This window comes from Hemiscyllium ocellatum (genome assembly GCF_020745735.1).
Source record: "Hemiscyllium ocellatum isolate sHemOce1 chromosome X unlocalized genomic scaffold, sHemOce1.pat.X.cur. SUPER_X_unloc_4, whole genome shotgun sequence".
NCBI lineage: Eukaryota > Metazoa > Chordata > Chondrichthyes > Orectolobiformes > Hemiscylliidae > Hemiscyllium > Hemiscyllium ocellatum.
Genome location: NW_026867594.1, coordinates 62,501 through 79,462, shown reverse-complemented (window position 1 = coordinate 79,462; position 16,962 = coordinate 62,501). Strand labels below are relative to the sequence as shown.

General features: G+C 55.7%; 1 protein-coding gene across 1 annotated transcript in view; it reads right to left on the bottom strand.

Annotated features, from left to right (window-relative positions):
- Positions 1-15,343: 15,343 nt before the first annotated feature.
- The window catches only part of rapgef3 (Rap guanine nucleotide exchange factor (GEF) 3), a 57,934-nt gene continuing 56,315 nt past the window's right edge, over positions 15,344-16,962 (bottom strand). The window contains exons 24-25 of the mRNA XM_060822358.1: positions 16,143-16,197; positions 15,344-15,507 (exon numbers count right to left, since the gene is read on the bottom strand). Of these exons, the coding sequence (XP_060678341.1) occupies positions 15,350-15,507; positions 16,143-16,197 (213 nt within the window). The 3' untranslated portion in view covers positions 15,344-15,349. The remainder of the gene's footprint in view (positions 15,508-16,142; positions 16,198-16,962) is intronic.

Here is a 16,962-nt window from a genome sequence, read left to right as displayed (position 1 = left end):
CCCTCCCCGCCCCCCCCCCCCCCCCCCCCCCCTCTTCCAGGAGAAAAGAAGTTCTCCTGCACCCAGTGCCCGAAGCGGTTCATGAGGAGCGACCATCTGTCCAAACACATCAAGACCCACCAGAGCAAGAAGGGGGTGGGGGTGGGGTCGGGGGGGGCGCAGGGCACCCCGGACCCCTCCCTCCCGGCGCCCGGAGCCGGCACGCCCTTGATCGGCGCCACCGGGGTGGTGATGGAGACCATTCCCCACGACGGGCTGGCCCAGCTGATGGGGGTCGCGGGAGGGGCTGGGGGGGCCGGCTCCCCAGCCGCGGGCAGCATCGGGGGGGTGGTGCACGTCTCCGACCTGCAGACCATCAACATCGGCGGGGGGGGTTACTGAGGCGCGGACCCCCCCCCCCCCCCCCGCTCTTCCTCCCCCCTGCCTTGGTGGTGAGTGGGGGGAGGGAAACGCCGACTCTCTTCTGGAGGTGTGCGCGGCCCCCATCTGCCCCCCCCCACCACTCCCCCTGCCGGGAGGTGGGGTGGGAGGGGGCGTCAGTAAGGGACGTGGCTGCGGGAGGGAGTGGCAGGGACTGCGGAGTGCGGTGGTCAGCGACTCTCGGGAAGGGGATCCGCCAACTGGGAGCTCCGCCCCCCCCGGGAAGGGGTGGGAGGGGCCTCCCTCACTCCCCCTCCCCTCCCCTCCCCCCCAGGGGGTGGAGGTGAGGGGACAGACCACACCTCTCCCACCCTCCCTCCCTCCCTCCCCCCCCCCCCACCCCCCGGTGCCATCACACCTCACGGGGAACAGAGGTGACCTTCCATTCTCCGAGGGCTGGGTGTCGGGGAGTGGGGAAGGTGTGTCCGGGGTTCTGTCCGGTGGGTGGGGTGTTCAGGGGGGGGTTGGATCGAAGGGGGTGGGGTGGGTGGGTGGGGTGCGGCGTGACGGTAACAGGGAACGTGGCGCGGATTTGAGATTGGAGACGTCGAACGCAAAGGTGCCTTAATGTATACTTTTCTCTCTCCCCCGTCTCTCTCTCTCTCTCTCCCTCCTCCCCTCTCTCTTTCTATTCTCTCTCTCTCTCCCCCCGCCTGTCTCTCTCTCCCATCTCTCTCTTTCTCCCTTCCATCTCTCTCTCTCTCTCTCCCTCCCCCTCTCTCTCTCCCATCTCTTTCTTCCTCCCCTCCTGTCTCTCTCTCTCTCTCCCCCCCCATCCCTGTCTCTCTCTCCGCCCCCCCATCCCTGTCTCTCTCGCTCTCTCTCTCTCTCTCTCTCTCCCGTCTCTCTCTCTCTCTCTCTCTCTCTCTCTCTCCCGTCTCTCTCTCTCTCTCCACCGTCTCTCTCTCTCTCCCCACGCCCCCATCCCTGTCTCTCTCTTTCTCTCTCTCCCCCCCCATCCCCTGTCTCTCTCTCTCTGTCTCTCTCTCTCTCTCGGTCTCTCGGTCTCTCTATGCGCCTTCCCTGACCCCCTTGCCCCCTCCCCTCTGCGCGGTCTCCCCCCCTGCCTCCTGCCATGCCTCAGACCCTGCCCCCTCTGACCGCGTCTGTGTGAAACCTCCTTTACTCCAGCCTCGAACGCGCCGTCTCTGTTATTTTTCTCTCTCGGTTTTGCCGGGTTTTTATTTTGCGAGGAGGCGATCTGCACTGGAATCCGGTGAACCCCCTGCTCATGTATTTTGTATAAAGTCTCCAGTTTCACTGTAGGATCGAGGCACCTCACCAGGTGCCGCACACAACCGTTTTTAATAAAACACAAGGGAATCTTAAATCCAGCCTCGTGCCCCGGGTTCAGTCTGTGTGTGTGTGTGTATCTGTGTGTGTGTGTCTGTGTGTGTGTGTCTATCTGTCTGTGTGTGTCTGTGTCTCTGTGTCTGTCTGTGTGTGTGTCTGTGTCTGTGTGCCTGTCTGTCTGTGTGCCTGTCTGTCTGTGTCTGCCTGTGTGTGTGTGTGTCTGTGTCTGTCTGTGTGCCTGTCTGTCTGTGTGTGTGTGTCTGAGAGTGTATGTCTGTGTCTGTCTGTGTGCCTGTCTGTGTGTGTGCGTCTGTCTGTGCCTCTGTGTGTCTGTGTCTGTCTGTCTGTCTGTGTGCCTGTCTGTCTGTGCCGGTCTGTGTCTGTCTGTGTGCATCTGTGTCTGTGTGCGCCTGTCTGTGTCTTTGCCTGTCTGTGTCTGTGCCTGTCTGTATGCATCTGTCCGTCTGTCTGTGTCTGTGTCGGTCTGTCTGTGTCTGTGTCGGTCTGTGTCTGTGTCGGTCTGTCTGTGTCTGTCTGTGTCTGTGTCGGTCTGTCTGTGTCGGTCTGTCTGTGTCGGTGTCGGTCTGGAGTGGTCGATGTTAAAACTCACACAACACCAGGTCACACTCCAACAGGTTTATTTCGAAGCATTAGCTTTCGGAGCGACGCTCCCTCATCAGGTGGTCGTGGAGAATAAGATCATCAGACGCAAGACTTTCTGGCCAAAGTTTACGGCTGGAATTAGACAAATCTTAGCAGGACTTGCACAGTTAAGGGTAAGGCGCTGGGGACAGAGACACCTTGGCGGGCAGGTCTTCCTAACAAGAGGGATGGAGTATAGAAGCAATGAGGTGCTTCTGCAGCTGTACAGGGCCCTGGTGAGACCACACCTGGAGTACTGCGTGCAGTTCTGGTCTCCAAATTTGAGGAAAGACATTCTGGCTATTGAGGGAGTGCAGCGTAGGTTCACGAGGTCAATTCCTGGAATGGCGGGACTACCGAAAGGCTGGAGCGACTGGGCTTGTATACCCTTGAGTTTAGAAGACTGAGAGGGGAATCTGATTGAGACGTAAAAGATTATGAAAGGATTGGACACTCTGGAGGCAGGAAACATGTTCCCGCTGATGGGTGAGTGCCGAACCAGGGGACACAGCTTAAAAATACGGGGTAGACCATTGAGGACAGAGATGAGGAGAAACATCTTCACCCAGAGAGTGGCGGCTGTGTGGAATGCTCTGCCCCAGAGGGCAGTGGAGGCCCAGTCTCTGGATTCATTTAGGAAGGAGTTGGATAGAGCTCTCAAAGATAGTGGGATCAAGGGTTATGGAGATAAGGCAGGAACAGAATACTGATTGAGGAATGATCAGCCATGATCATATTGAATGGCGGTGCAGGCTCGAAGGGCAGAATGGCCTATTCCTGCACCTATTGTCTATTCATAGCTCCTTGAAAGTGGAGTCGCAGGTGGATAGGATAGTGAAGGAGGGGTTTGGTATGCTTTCCTTTATTGGTCAGAGTATTGAGTACAGGAGTTGGGGGGGGTCACGTTGCGGCTGTACAGGACATTGGTTAGGGGGCCCCTGTTGGAATATTGTGTTCAATCCCGGTCTCCCTGCTACAGGAAGGATGTTGTGGGAGGGTTCGGAAAAGATGGACAAGGATGTTGAGGGTTTGAGCTACAGGGAGAGGCTGGACAGGCTGGGGCTGATTTCCCTGGAGCGTCGGAGGCTGAGGGGGTGACCTTATAGAGGTTTATAACATCACGAGGGTGGGGTAAATAGACAAGGTCTTTTCCCCCCTGGGTGGGGGAGCCCAGAACTAGAGGGGGGTTAGGTTTAAGGTGAGAGGGGGGGAAGGGACCTGAGGGGCAACTTTTTCCCCCCAGAGGGTGGTGCGTGTGTGGGAGGAGCTGCCAGAGGGAAGTGGGTGGGGGCTGGTACAATGACAGCATTTAAAAGGTGGGTGGGGGGACAGGAACAGGAAGGGTTTAGAGGGATGGGGCCAAGTGCTGGGGAAATGGGGACCGGGTTAGGTTAGGGATATCTGGGCCAGCACGGACGGGGGTCGGGCCGAAGGGTCTGTTTCCGTGCTGGACGTCTCTTACGAACTGGATTGTCCGTCAAGTCTGGTGATCATCCTGATATGAAGGACCGCAACGTCGATTCTCCTGCTCCCACCGACGCTGCCCGACCACTCTCAGCGTGACTCTGATCTCCAGCATCTGCCTGTCCTCAGTTTCTCTTCCTGAAAGACCACGTTGGTTTCGGTAAAACGGCCACCCAAGTGGGCAGGGTTGTTAAGAATGCATGTGGCGTTTTGGGCTTTCATTAACAGGGGGATCGAGTTTAAGAGCCGTGAGATCTTGCTGTAGCTCAATAAAACTTTGGTTGGACCGCACTTGGAATACTGCGTCCACCTATTACAGGAAAGATGTGGGATGCTTTGGAGAGGGTTCAGAGGAGGTTTACCAGGATGCTGTCGGGACTTGGAGGGCTTCTCTAACGAAGAGAGGGTTGACAGAGCTCGGAGTTTGTTCATTGGAGAAAAGGAGGAGGAGAGGGGACCTAATTGAGGTATACAAGATAATGAGAGGCATAGATAGAGTCGATAGCCAGGGACTATGTCCCAGGGCAGAAATGGCTAACACGGGGGGTCATAGTTTTAAGCCGGTTGGAGGAAAGTACAGAGGGGATGTCTCTTTACACAGACAGTTGTGAGAGCATGGAATGCGTTGCCAGCAGCAGCTGTGGAGGCAGGGTCACTGGGGACATTTAAGAGACTGCTGGACATGTATATGGTCACAGAAATGTGAGGGTGTGTACATGAGGATCAGTGGACAGCACAACATGGTGGGGCTGAAGGGCCTGTTCTGTGCTGGACTGTTCCGTGTTCTTCGGCGCCTAAATCCCAGGACTTTCATTTTTGTTCCAGTTACGTTCTCAAGTGAACTTTAACGAGATTTTCCATGTCAGCTCAGGTGAGTGCAGTGAGGTTAACGTCTGTCTGTCTGTCTGTGTCCCAGAAGTTCAGACAGAGACACACACACACACACACACACAGATAGGGAGGGGGTGTAGGGGGGTGACACACACACAGATAGGGAGGGGGTGTAGGGGGCTGGAGGGGGTGACACACACAGAGATAGGGAGGGGGTGTAGGGGGCTGGAGGGGGACACACACACAGGTAGGGAGGGGGTGTAGGGGGCTGGAGGGGTGACACACACAGAGTTAGAGAGGGGGTGGAGGGGGTGACACACACAGAGATAGGGAGGGGGTGTAGGGGGCTGGAGGGGGTGACACAGAGATAGGGAGGGGGTAGGGGGTGACACACACAGAGATAGGGAGGGGGTGACACACACACAGATAGGGAGGGGGTGTAGGGGGGTGACACACACAGAGATAGGGAGGGGTGTAGGGGGTGACACACACAGAGATAGGGAGGGGGTGTAGGGGGGTGACACACACAGAGATAGGGAGGGGGTGTAGGGGGCTGGAGGGGGTGACACACAGAGATAGGGAGGGGTGTAGGGGCTGGAGGGGGTGACACACACAGAGATAGGGAGGGGATGTAGGGGGCTGGAGGGGGTGACACACACAGAGATAGGGAGGGGGTGTAGGGGGTGACACACACAGAGATAGGGAGGGGGTGTAGGGGGTGACACACACAGAGATAGGGAGGGGGTGTAGGGGGCCGGAGGGGGTGACACACACAGAGATAGGGAGGGGGTGTAGGGGGCTGGAGGGGGTGACACACAGAGATAGGGAGGGGATGTAGGGGGCTGGAGGGGTGACACACACAGAGATAGGGGACTGGAGGACTCCATGTGTCTGATCGAGGGAGGGGCATCAAATGCCCTCCCAACTCCCGATGGCAAATGGGAATGGACCGCAGAGTCACAGAAACAGCTCGGAAACAGACCCTTCGGCCCTTCTCATCCGTGCTGGCCCAGATATCCCTAACCTAACCCAGTCCCCATTCCCCCAGCACTTGGCCCCATCTCCCTCTAAACCCTTCCTGTTCCTGTCCCCCATCCACCTTTTAAATGCTGTCATTGTACCAGCCCCCACCCACTTCCTCTGGCAGCTCCTCCCACACACGCACCACCCTCTGGGGGAAAAAGTTGCCCCTCGGGTCCCTTTCCCCCCTCTCACCTTAAACCTACCTCCCTCTAGTTCTGGACTCCCCCACCCCAGGGGGGAAAAGACCTTGTCTATTTACCCCACCCACCCTCGTGATGTTATAAACCTCTATAAGGTCACCCCTCAGCCTCCGACGCTCCAGGGAAAACAGCCCCAGCCTGTCCAGCCTCTCCCTGTAGCTCAAACCCTCCAACATCCTTGTCAATCTTTTCCGAACCCCTCCCACAACATCCTTCCTGTAGCAGGGAGACCGGGATTGAACACAATATTCCAACAGGGCCCCCTAACCAATGTCCTGTACAGCCGCAACGTGACCCCCCAACTCCTGTACTCAATACTCTGACCAATAAAGGAAAGCATACCAAACCCCTCCTTCACTATCCTATCCACCTGCGACTCCACTTTCAAGGAGCTATGAACCTGCACTCCAAGGTCTCTGTGTTCACCAACACTCCCCCAGGACCTTACCATTAAGTGTATAAGTCCTGCTAAGATTTGCTTTCCCAAAATGCAGCCCCTCGCATTTATCTGAATTAAACTCCATCTGCCACTTCTCAGCCCATCGGCCCATCTGGTCCAGATCCTGTTGTAATCTGAGGTAACCCTCTTCGCTGTCCACTACACCCTCCAATTCTGGGGTCATCTGCAAACCTACTCACTGTCCCTCTCTCTTGCCGAATACCGTCAACATTGACCTTTCTCCAATTTAGAACTTCAACTTTTCCATCGCTATTCTAAATCTAACAGAATTACGGTCGCTGGCCCCAAAGTGCTCCCCCACTGACACCTCAGTCACCTGCCCTGCCTTATTTCCCAAGAGTAGGTCAAGTTTTGCAACTTCTCTAGTAGGTACATCCACATACTGCATCAGAAAATTGTCTTGTACGCACTTAACAAATTCCTCTCCATCTAAACCTTTAACACTGTGGCCGTCCCAGTCTATGTTCGGAAAGTTAAAATCCCCGACCATAACCACCCTATTATTCTTATAGATAACTGAGATCTCCTTACAAATTTGTTTCTCAATTTCCCTCTGACTATTAAGGGGGGGGGTGTATAATACAATCCCAATAAGGTGATCATCCCTTTCTTATTTCTCAGTTCCACCCAAATAACTTCCCTGGATATATTTCCGGGAATATCCTCCCTCAGCACAGCGGTAATGCTATCCCTTATCAAAAACGCCACTCCCCCTCCTCTCTTGCCTCCCTTTCTGTCCTTCCTGTAGCATTTGTATCCTGGAACATTAAGCTGCCAGTCCTGTCCATCCCTGAGCCATGTTTCTGTAATTGCTATGATATCCCAGTCCCATGTTCCTGACCATGCCCTGGGTTCATCTGCCTTCCCTGTTAGGTCCCTTGCGTTGAGATAAATGCAGTTTAATTTATTAGTCCTACCTTGTCCCTGCCTGCCCTGGCTGTTTGACTCACTTCTGTTCTCAGCTATACCCATCTCAGATCGATCTCTTTCCTCACTATCTCCCTGGGTCCCACCTTACCAGTTTAAATCCTCCCAATCAGCTCTGCCAGTATATTAGTCCCCTTCCAATTTAGGTGCAATCCGTCCTTCTTACACAGGTCACTTCTACCCCAAAAGAGATTCCAATGATCCAAAAATGTGAATCCTTCTCCCATACACCAGCTCCTCAGCCATGCATTCATCTGCGCTATCCTCCTATTCCTGCCCTCACTAGCTCGTAGCACTGGGAGTAATCCAGATATTACTACCCTTGAGGACCTCCTTTTTAAATTCCTGCCTAACTCTCTGTAATCTCCCTTGAGTATCTCAACCTTTTCCTGTCCTCTGTCGTTGGTTCCAATGTGGACAATGACCTCCTGCTGGCCCCTCTCCCCCGTGAGAACGTTCTGCACCCTCTCTGAGACATCCTTGATCCTGGCACCAGGGAAGCAACACACCATTCTGCTTTTTCTCTGCTGGCCACAGAAACATCTGTCTGTACCTCGGACTAGAGAGTCCCCTAAAGCAATTGATCTCTTGGAGGCCGACGTACCCCTCGTTGCATTAGAGCCAGTCTCAATACCAGAAACGTGGCTGTTCGTGCTACGTTCCCCTGAGAATCCATCACCCCCTACATTTTCCAAAACAGCGCACCTGTTTGAAATGGGTATATCCACAAAAGACTCCTGCCCTAGGTGCCGACCTCTCTGACCCTTCCTGGAGTTAACCCATCTAAGTGACTGCATCTGAGACTTTCCCCCCTTCCTATAACTGCCATGCATCACATCCCCTTGCTCTTGTAAATTCCTCATTGCCTCCAACTGTCTCTCCAACTGATCCATTTGATCTGACAGGATTTGCAACCAATGACATTTACTGCAGATATAATCCTCAGTAACCCGTAAATTCTCGCTAAATTTTGTGCGAAGATTTGTAGCTCGAGTGCTTGTTGTTGTGGTTCTGTTCGCCGAGCTGGAAGTTTTTGTTGCAAACGTTTCGTCCCCTGGCTAGGAGACATCATCAGTGCTGTGGAGCCTCCTGCGAAGCGCTTCTTTGATGTTTCTTCCGGCATTTATAGTGTCTGTCCTTGCCGCTTCCGGGTGTCAGTTTCAGCTGTCCGCTGTAGTGGTTGGTATATTGGGTCCAGGCCAGACTACTGCGACCCCTAGGACTCATAACAGCACACAAACCAACAGCCACACTCAGACAACAACTTACTAGAACAAAGGACCCAATACCCAACATGAGCAAAACTAATGTAGTTTATAAAATACCATGCAAGGACTGCACAAAACACTACATAGGACAAACAGGAAGACAGCTAACAATCCGCATCCATGAACACCAACTAGCCACAAAACGACACGACCAGCTATCCCTAGTAGCCACACACTCAGACAACAAGCAACATGAATTCGACTGGGAAAACACTACTATCATAGGGCAAGCCAGACAGAGAACAGCCAGGGAATTCCTAGAGGCATGGCATTCATCCACAAACTCCATCAACAGACACATCGACCTGGACCCAATATACCAATCACTACAGCAGACAGCTGAAACTGACACCCGGAAGCGGCAAGGACAGACCACTATAAATGCCGGAAGAAACATCAAAGAAGCGCTTCGCAGGAGGCTCCGCAGCACTGATGATGTCTCCTAGCCAGGGGACGAAATGTTTGCAACTAAAACTTCCAGCTCGGCGAACAGAACCACTACACCATTCTCCCTAAATTCCCACGTCTGACAAGAAGTACATATCACTCGACTCAAGGCCACTTTTGCATCTTCACAATCTGCTGATGCAGAAAACAACACCGTCCCATCCCTCTACGAAACACTACTCCAGGCTAACCCAATACTGATGGCTTTAAGTTGAATCAAGAGATAGATCTCAAATAAAACATCTCATCAAGAGAGGACCCACCCTCCTCAGTATTGTAGGATTACAGCGAGGGCACACTTCTAACTATTCACTGATCTGTCTCTGTGCTGTGACCTCTCCCAAACAGGTTCCTCCGAGACTAGCCGTGACTTTCACCCTTTGTTAGTTATCCCAGTCGAACTCAGCGAAGCATGACTCCGAACAGGAACTGGGCAGGTTTACTGCTATGTTAGAGAGCAGTGTGGTTGTCCCTCTCCCTGACAGACCGTGCGCCGGCTTTATCGGTTCCGCTGCCTTTTAAAAGTGCCCTCGTTTTGACTTTTATTTTATTTCTCCAAAGTTCTGAAACGATCGCGGACGAAACGTCCGTCGCCGGCGCCTGGGATTTGAGGAAATGACCTCCAGCCACCTCAGCTGCCTCAAAAATAAACGCAGTAGCCGCCGACAGCCAGAAAACTTGCCCCGCGCTCCATCTTGGATTACCCAGAACCCACCAGGCGTTTTGCCGCACCCTCATTGTGTGCGGTGTTTACACAGCCGCGCCCCGGCCGAGTCGTGATGGAGAGTCCGCCTTCGAGGACTCCCCCGGCAACAGGCAGCTGATTGGCTTGTGCGGTTGTGACCTGTCATTGGGGGGGGGGAGGGTGGGCGGGAGGGTGCCAGGCGGTGGTGGAAGCTCTCCGATCGGTTGCTGGGTTTCTGACCAGCTTGTGGGGGTGAACGATATTGGCAGAAGGCTCCGGAATGCTGCATGGGTGTGTCGCTGTCTCACACGCGTGTTCTCTGTCTCTGTCTCTTTGTGCTGTCTCCCCGCTCTCTGTCTCTCTCTCTCTGTCTCTCTCCCCGCTCTATGTCTCTCTCCCCACCCTCTGTCTCTGTCTCTCTCTCTCTCTCTCTCTCGCTCTGTCTCTCTCTCCCTGCCCTCTGTCTCTCTCTCTCTCTCTCCCCGCACTCTGTCTCTCTCCCTGCTCTCTGTATCTCTCTCTGTCTCTCTCCCCTCTCTGTCTCTCTCTCTCCCCACTCTCTGTCTCTCTCTCTCTCTCCCTGCTCTCTGCCTCTCTCCCCGCTCTCTGTATCTCTCTCTCTCTCTCTCCCCGATCTGTGTCTCTCTCTCTCTCCCCGATCTGTGTGTCTCTCTCTCTCCCCGATCTGTGTGTCTCTCTCTCTGTGCTCTCCCCACTCTCTGTCTCTGTCTCTCTCCCCACTCTCTGTCTCTCTCCCCGCGCTCTGTTTCTCTCCCCGCCTTCTGTCTCTCTCTCTCACCGCTCTCTCACCCTCTCTCTTGCTCTGAATCCCCACTCTCTCTGTCTCTCTCTCTCTCCCCACTCTCTCCCTCTCTGTCTCTCTCCCCGCTCTCTCACCCTCTCTCTCACTCTGTCTCCCCGCTCTCTGTCTCTCTCTCCCTGCTCTCTGTCTCTCTCCCCACTCTCTGTCTCTCTCTCTCCCTGCTCTCTGCCTCTCTCCCCCGCGCTCTGTTTCTCTCCCCGCGCTCTGTTTCTCTCCCCGCCTTCTGTCTCTCTCTCTCACCGCTCTCTCACCCTCTCTCTTGCTCTGAATCCCCACTCTCTCTGTCTCTCTCTCGTCGTTCTCTCTGTCTCTCTCCCCGCTCTCTCTCTCTCTCTCCCTGCTCTCTCTCTCTCTCCCCACTCTCTCACTCTGTCTCTCTCCCCGCTCTCTCACCCTCTCTCTCACTCTGTCTCCCGCTCTCTCCCTCTGTCTCTCTCTCTCTGTCCCTCTCTCCCCGCTCTCTCTCTGTCCCCGCTCTCTCCTTCTGTCTCTCTCTCTCTGTCCCTCTCTCCCCGCTCTCTCTCTGTCCCCACTCTCTCACCCTCTCTCTCGCTCTGTCTCCTCACTCTCTCTGTCTCTCTCTCGTTGCTCTCTCGCTCTGTCTCTCTCCCGCGCGCTCTCTCTGTCTCTCTCCCCGCGCTCTCTCTCTGTCTCTCTCCCCGCTCTCTCTCGCTCTGCTCTCTCCCCCCACTATTTCCTGGTCCCCACCAACCATAAAAAACTCAAGTTGTTTTTGTTTCTCTCTCTCTGTGTATCGGGGAAGTTTTTAGACCCATTGTTGTGTTCAAAACTGAACTGGACTCAGCCATATCAGTCATAGCCTCCACCCTCCCCCCAACCCCCTTGCCCCCACTATCAACATCCTGGGGGTTACCGTCTCCAACGTGAGAGAGAGAGAGAATCTAACCATCGCCCCCTTGACGTTCAATGGCGTTACCGTCAGTGAATCCCCCTTCCCCCCCACTATCAACATCCTGGGGTTACCGTCTCCAACGAGAGAGAGAGAGAGAATCTAACCATTACCCCTTGACGTTCAATGGCGTTTCCGTCACTGAATCCCCTTCCCCCCCCCACTATCAACATCCTGGGGGTTACCGTCTCCAACGAGAGAGAGAGAATCTAACCATCGCCCCCTTGACGTTCAATGGTGTTACCGTCACTGAATCCCCTCCCCCCCCCACTATCAACATCCTGGGGGTTACCGTCTCCAACGTGAGAGAGAGAGAGAATCTAACCATCGCCCCCTTGACGTTCAATGGCGTTACCGTCAGTGAATCCCCCTTCCCCCCCACTATCAACATCCTGGGGGTTATCGTCTCCAACGAGAGAGAGAGAGAGAATCTAACCATCGCCCCCTTGACGTTCAATGGCGTTACCGTCACTGAATCCCCCTTCCCCCCCACTATCAACATCCTGGGGGTTACCGTCTCCAACGAGAGAGTGAATCTAACCATCGCCCCCTTGACGATCAATGGCGTTACCGTCACTGAATCCCCCTCCCCCCAACTATCAACATCCTGGGGGTTCCCATTGAGCAGAAACTGAACTGGGACCCAGCCCCATATCAATCCTGTGGCTCCAGGAGCAGGTCAGAGGCCGGGAATCCCGCAGCGAGTAACTCCCCTCCTCACTCCCTCCCCCCCCCCCCCCAAAACCTGTCCCACCATCGACAAGGCACGGGTCAGGGAGGGGTGAGGGGAACACTCCCTGGACAGGGGGAGGGGGGAGCTGGCTCCCACACACACACACACTCGAGAACCTCCACACCGTGTCTGGGAAGGGGTGAGGAAAGTGAGCAGCCCCCTTTCCCTCCCCGCTCGATCGTCACTCCCTCCCCTCGCCAGCAGCTGGGCTCATTAGGAATGCTGGGCTGAGCTTCAACATCCTCCCCCTCCCCCTCCCCAGCGACGCAGAGTGGGCAGCGATGTGGACCCTCCACACGACGCGCCGCTGCCTCTCTCTCTCTCTCTCCCTCTGACGGGACCCTCCCAAACTCCCCCAGCTCTTACCCGCCCTCGGGGAAGCACCAGCTCCCTCCTGTTCCAGCGGGACAGACCCGCGAGAGGGGCCGAATGGCCCAAAGAGAATAAAAGGTAAAAGGCACAACCTTTTTTCCAAAAATAAAGGGTGGTTTTAAGATTTTTAAACACAGCGTTGACACAGAAACCGAGGCACGTTGAGCGCGTCGCTGTCCGAACGCAGTCTGGGAGGGGGAGGATGACAGAGGGGGGGTGAATGATCAATCTCCCTCACCCCACACCCACCCCCTCGATTTCCCCCACCATTCTCCCCCCCCCCCCCCCCTTCGCTTTCTCACTCCCTGCTCTGGGCTGCCCCACCCCCGAAAGCTTCCCTGTCTCTCTCTCTCTCTGTCTCTCACTCACTCTCTCTCTCTCCATCTCCCCCTCACTCTGTCTGTCTCCCTCTCACTATCTCTATCTCCGTCCCCCACACTCTCTCTTTCTCTGTCTCTCCGTCTCTCTCCATCTCTCCCCCATCTCCCCCTCACTCTCTCTCTCTCTCTCACACACACACACACCCACTCTCTCACACTCCACCTCATTCTCATCTTTCTCACTCTTTCTATATCTGCCTCTCTATCTCTCTATCTCTGTCTCTCTCTTGCTCTCTCCCTCAGTCCCTCTTTCTCTGTCTCCCACTGTTATTTATCTCTCTGTTTTTCTCTCAGTCTTTCTTTCGGTCTGTCTCTCTCACTTTCTCTATCTTTCTGTCTGTCTGTCTCTCTCTCTGTTGGTGTCTCTCTGTCTCTGTGTCTCTCTCTGCCTCTCTCTCTCTCTCTCTCTCTCTGTGTCTCTGTCTCTCTCTCTCTCTCTCTGCATCTCTCTCTCTCTCTGTCGGTCTCTCTCTCTCTCTCTCTCTGTCGCTCTCTCTCTCTCTCTCTCTGTCTCTGTTTCTGTCTCTCTCTCTCTCTGCGTCTCTCTCTCTCTCTCTGTCGGTCTCTCTCTCTCTCTCTCTCTGTGTCTCGCTCTCTCTCTCTGCCCCTCTCTCTCTCTCTCTCTGTCTCTGTCTCTGTCTCTCTCTCTCTCTCTGCGTCTCTCTCTCTCTCTGTCGGTCTCTCTCTCTCTCTCTCTCTCTGTGTCTCGCTCTCTGTCTCTCTCTCTCTCTGCTTCTCTCTCTCTCTCTCTCTGTCGCTCTCTCTCTCTCTGTCTCTGTCTCTGTCTCTCTCTCTCTCTCTGCGTCTCTCTCTCTCTCTCTGTCGGTCTCTCTCTCTCTCTCTCTCTCTGTGTCTCGCTCTCTGTCTCTCTCTCTCTGCTTCTCTCTCTCTCTCTCTCTCTGTCGCTCTCTGTCTCTCTCTCTCTGCTTCTCTCTCTCTCTCTCTCTGTCGCTCTCTCTCTCTCTCTGCCCCTCTCTCTCTCTCTCTCTATCCATCTCCCTCACTCTCTCGCTTTCTCTCTATCTCATGTGTGAAGTGACCCAGGAGGGGTAGTGCGAGAAGAGAGAGACAGAGAGAGAAAGAGAGAGGGACAGAGCAAGAGAGAGAGAGAGAGAGGGAGGAACAGACAGAGGGAGGGGACAGAGGTAGAGAGAAAGAGACAGAGCGAATGAGACAGAAAGAGAGGGGGAGGAGGGAGGGAAGGACAGAGAGAGTCAGACAGAGCAAGAGAGAGACAGAGGGAGGGGCGCTAAAGGACAGAGACAGACAGACAGACAGAGGGAGGGGCAGAGAGACAGAGTCAGATAGAGTGAGACAGAGAGGAGGAAGCTGAGAGAGAGAGAGAGACACACACACAGAAAGAATGAGAGAGAAAGAGGGAGGGAAGGACAGAGAGATAGAGACAGTCTCAGACAAAGAGAGAGAGAGACAGAGGGAAGGTCAGAGAGATAGGGTCAGAGAGACAGAGAGGGAGAGAGAGAGGGAGGGAGGGATAGAGAGAGAGGGAGGGAGGGATAGAGAGAGGGAGGGAGGGACAGAGAGACAGACTGAGAGGGAGGGATAGAGAGATAGAGACAGTCTCAGACAAAGAGAGAGAGAGACAGAGGGAAGGACAAAGAGATAGTGACAGAGAGACAGAGAGGGAGAGAGATAGGGAGGGAGGGATAGAGAGAGAGAGGGAGGGAGGGATAGAGAGAGGGAGGGAGGGACAGAGAGACAGACTGAGAGGGAGGGATAGAGAGATAGAGACAGTCTCAGACAAAGAGAGAGAGAGACAGAGGGAAGGACAGAGAGATAGTGACAGAGAGACAGAGAGGGAGAGAGATAGGGAGGGGGGATAGAGAGAGGGAGGGAGGGATAGAGAGAGGGAGGGAGGGACAGAGAGACAGACTGAGAGGGAGGGATAGAGAGATAGAGACAGTCTCAGACAAAGAGAGAGAGAGACAGAGGGAAGGACACGGAGGGTTAGAGAGAAAGTGACAGAGAGGGAGAGAGAGAGGGAGAGAGAGAGGGAGAGAGACAGGGAGGGAGGGATAGAGAGAGGGAGGGAGGGACAGAGAGACAGACTGAGAGGGAGGGATGGAGAGATAGAGACAGTCTCAGACAAAGAGAGAGAGAGAGACAGAGGGAAGGACACAGAGGGAGGGCTAGAGAGATAGTGACAGAGAGACAGAGAGGGAGGGATAGAGAGAGGGTCAGAGAGAGGGTCAGAGATAGGGACAGAGAGGGAGAGAGAGAGGGAGGGACAGAGAGACAGAGAGGGAGAGAGAGAGGGAGCGACAGAGAGGGAGGGACAGAGAGATAGAGACAGAGAGAGAGAGAGGGAGGGATAGAGGGAGGGAGGGACAAAGAGAGAGGGGGGGGATGGAGGGTTGGACGGTGTGGATGGTGGGTTGTTGGTGGACAGTGTCGGGTGGTTAATGGGGTGCTGTCGCCTCGAATGGGCGGAATATTCCGGACGGTTGGTGGGGCTATTTGGCTGTGGGAGGATTCGCGGGTCCCCGGTCCCTCGGAGGCTCCAGTTCCAGCGAGAGTTGGTTCAGTGTCCCCTGGTTATCGATCCCCCTGAGCTCCCTCAGGGAGATCCTGAGGGTCTGCTCCCTCCTCTCGCCCAGCGAGGGCTCCGACACTGAGGGGGAGGGGGGTGGGGGAGAGAGAGAGAGAGGCACAGGGAGATCCCAACAGAACAGTGACCGCGGCAGCACCCCCTCCCCATCTCCAACCCCCAGTTCCCCCTACACCCCCTCCCTATCTCTGTGTGTGTCACCCCCTCCAGCCCCCTACACCCCCCTCCCTATCCCTGTGTGTGTCACCCCCTCCAGCCCCCTACACCCCCTCCCTATCTCTGTGTGTGTCACCCCCCTCCAGCCCCCTACACCCCCCTCCCTATCTCTGTGTGTGTCACCCCCTCCAGCCCCCTACACCCCCTCCCTATCTCTGTGTGCGTCACCCCCTCCAGCCCCCTACACCCCCCTCCCTATCTCTGTGTGTGTCACCCCCCTCCAGCCCCCTACACCCCCTCCCTATCTCTGTGTGTGTCACCCCCTCCAGTCCCCCTACACCCCCTCCCTATCTCTGTGTGTGTCACCCCCCTACACCCCCTCCCTATCTCTGTGTGTGTCACCCCCCTACACCCCCTCCCTATCTCTGTGTGTGTCACCCCCCTACACCCCCTCCCTATCTCTGTGTGTGTCACCCCCTCCAGCCCCCTACACCCCCTCCCTGTGTGGGTGTCGATGGTGAAACACGAACACGCCCACTCACCGTCCTGGTTACACTGACACCGTGGGACCACACTCACCACTCGCGATAACATTCGCTAAGGGGAATACAGACACATCGTTACACACCCCCACAGCACCCACTCCCTCAGCACCCACTCCCTCAGCACCCACTCCCTCAGCACTCGCTCTCCCTCAGCACCCGCTCCCTCAGCACCCACTCCCTCAGCACCCACTCCCTCAGCACCCGCTCCCACAGCACTGACCCTCCCTCAGCACCCGCACCCTCAGCACTGACCCTCCCACAGCGCCCACTCCCTCAGCACTGACCCTCCCTCAGCACTGACCCTCCCACAGCACCCACTCCCTCAGCACTGACCCTGCCTCAGCACCCACTCCCTCAGCACTGACCCTCCCACAGCGCCCACTCCCTCAGCACTGACCCTCCCTCAGCACTGACCCTCCCACAGCACCCACTCCCTCAGCACTGACCCTGCCTCAGCACCCACTCCCTCAGCACTGACCCTCCCTCAGCACCCGCACCCTCAGCACTGACCCTCCCACAGTGCCCACTCCCTCAGCACTGACCCTCCCTCAGCACTGACCCTCCCTCAGCACCCACTCCCTCAGCACTGACCCTCCCTCAGCACCCACTCCCTCAGCACTGACCCTCCCACAGCACCCGCTCCCTCAGCACTGACCCTCCCACAGCACCCGCTCCCTCAGAACTGACCCTCCCACAGCACCCCCTCCCTCAGAACTGACCCTACCACAGCACCCGCTCCCTCAGCACTGACCCTCCCACAGCACCCGCTCCCTCAGCACAGACCCTCCCACAGCACCCACTCCCTCAGCACTGACCC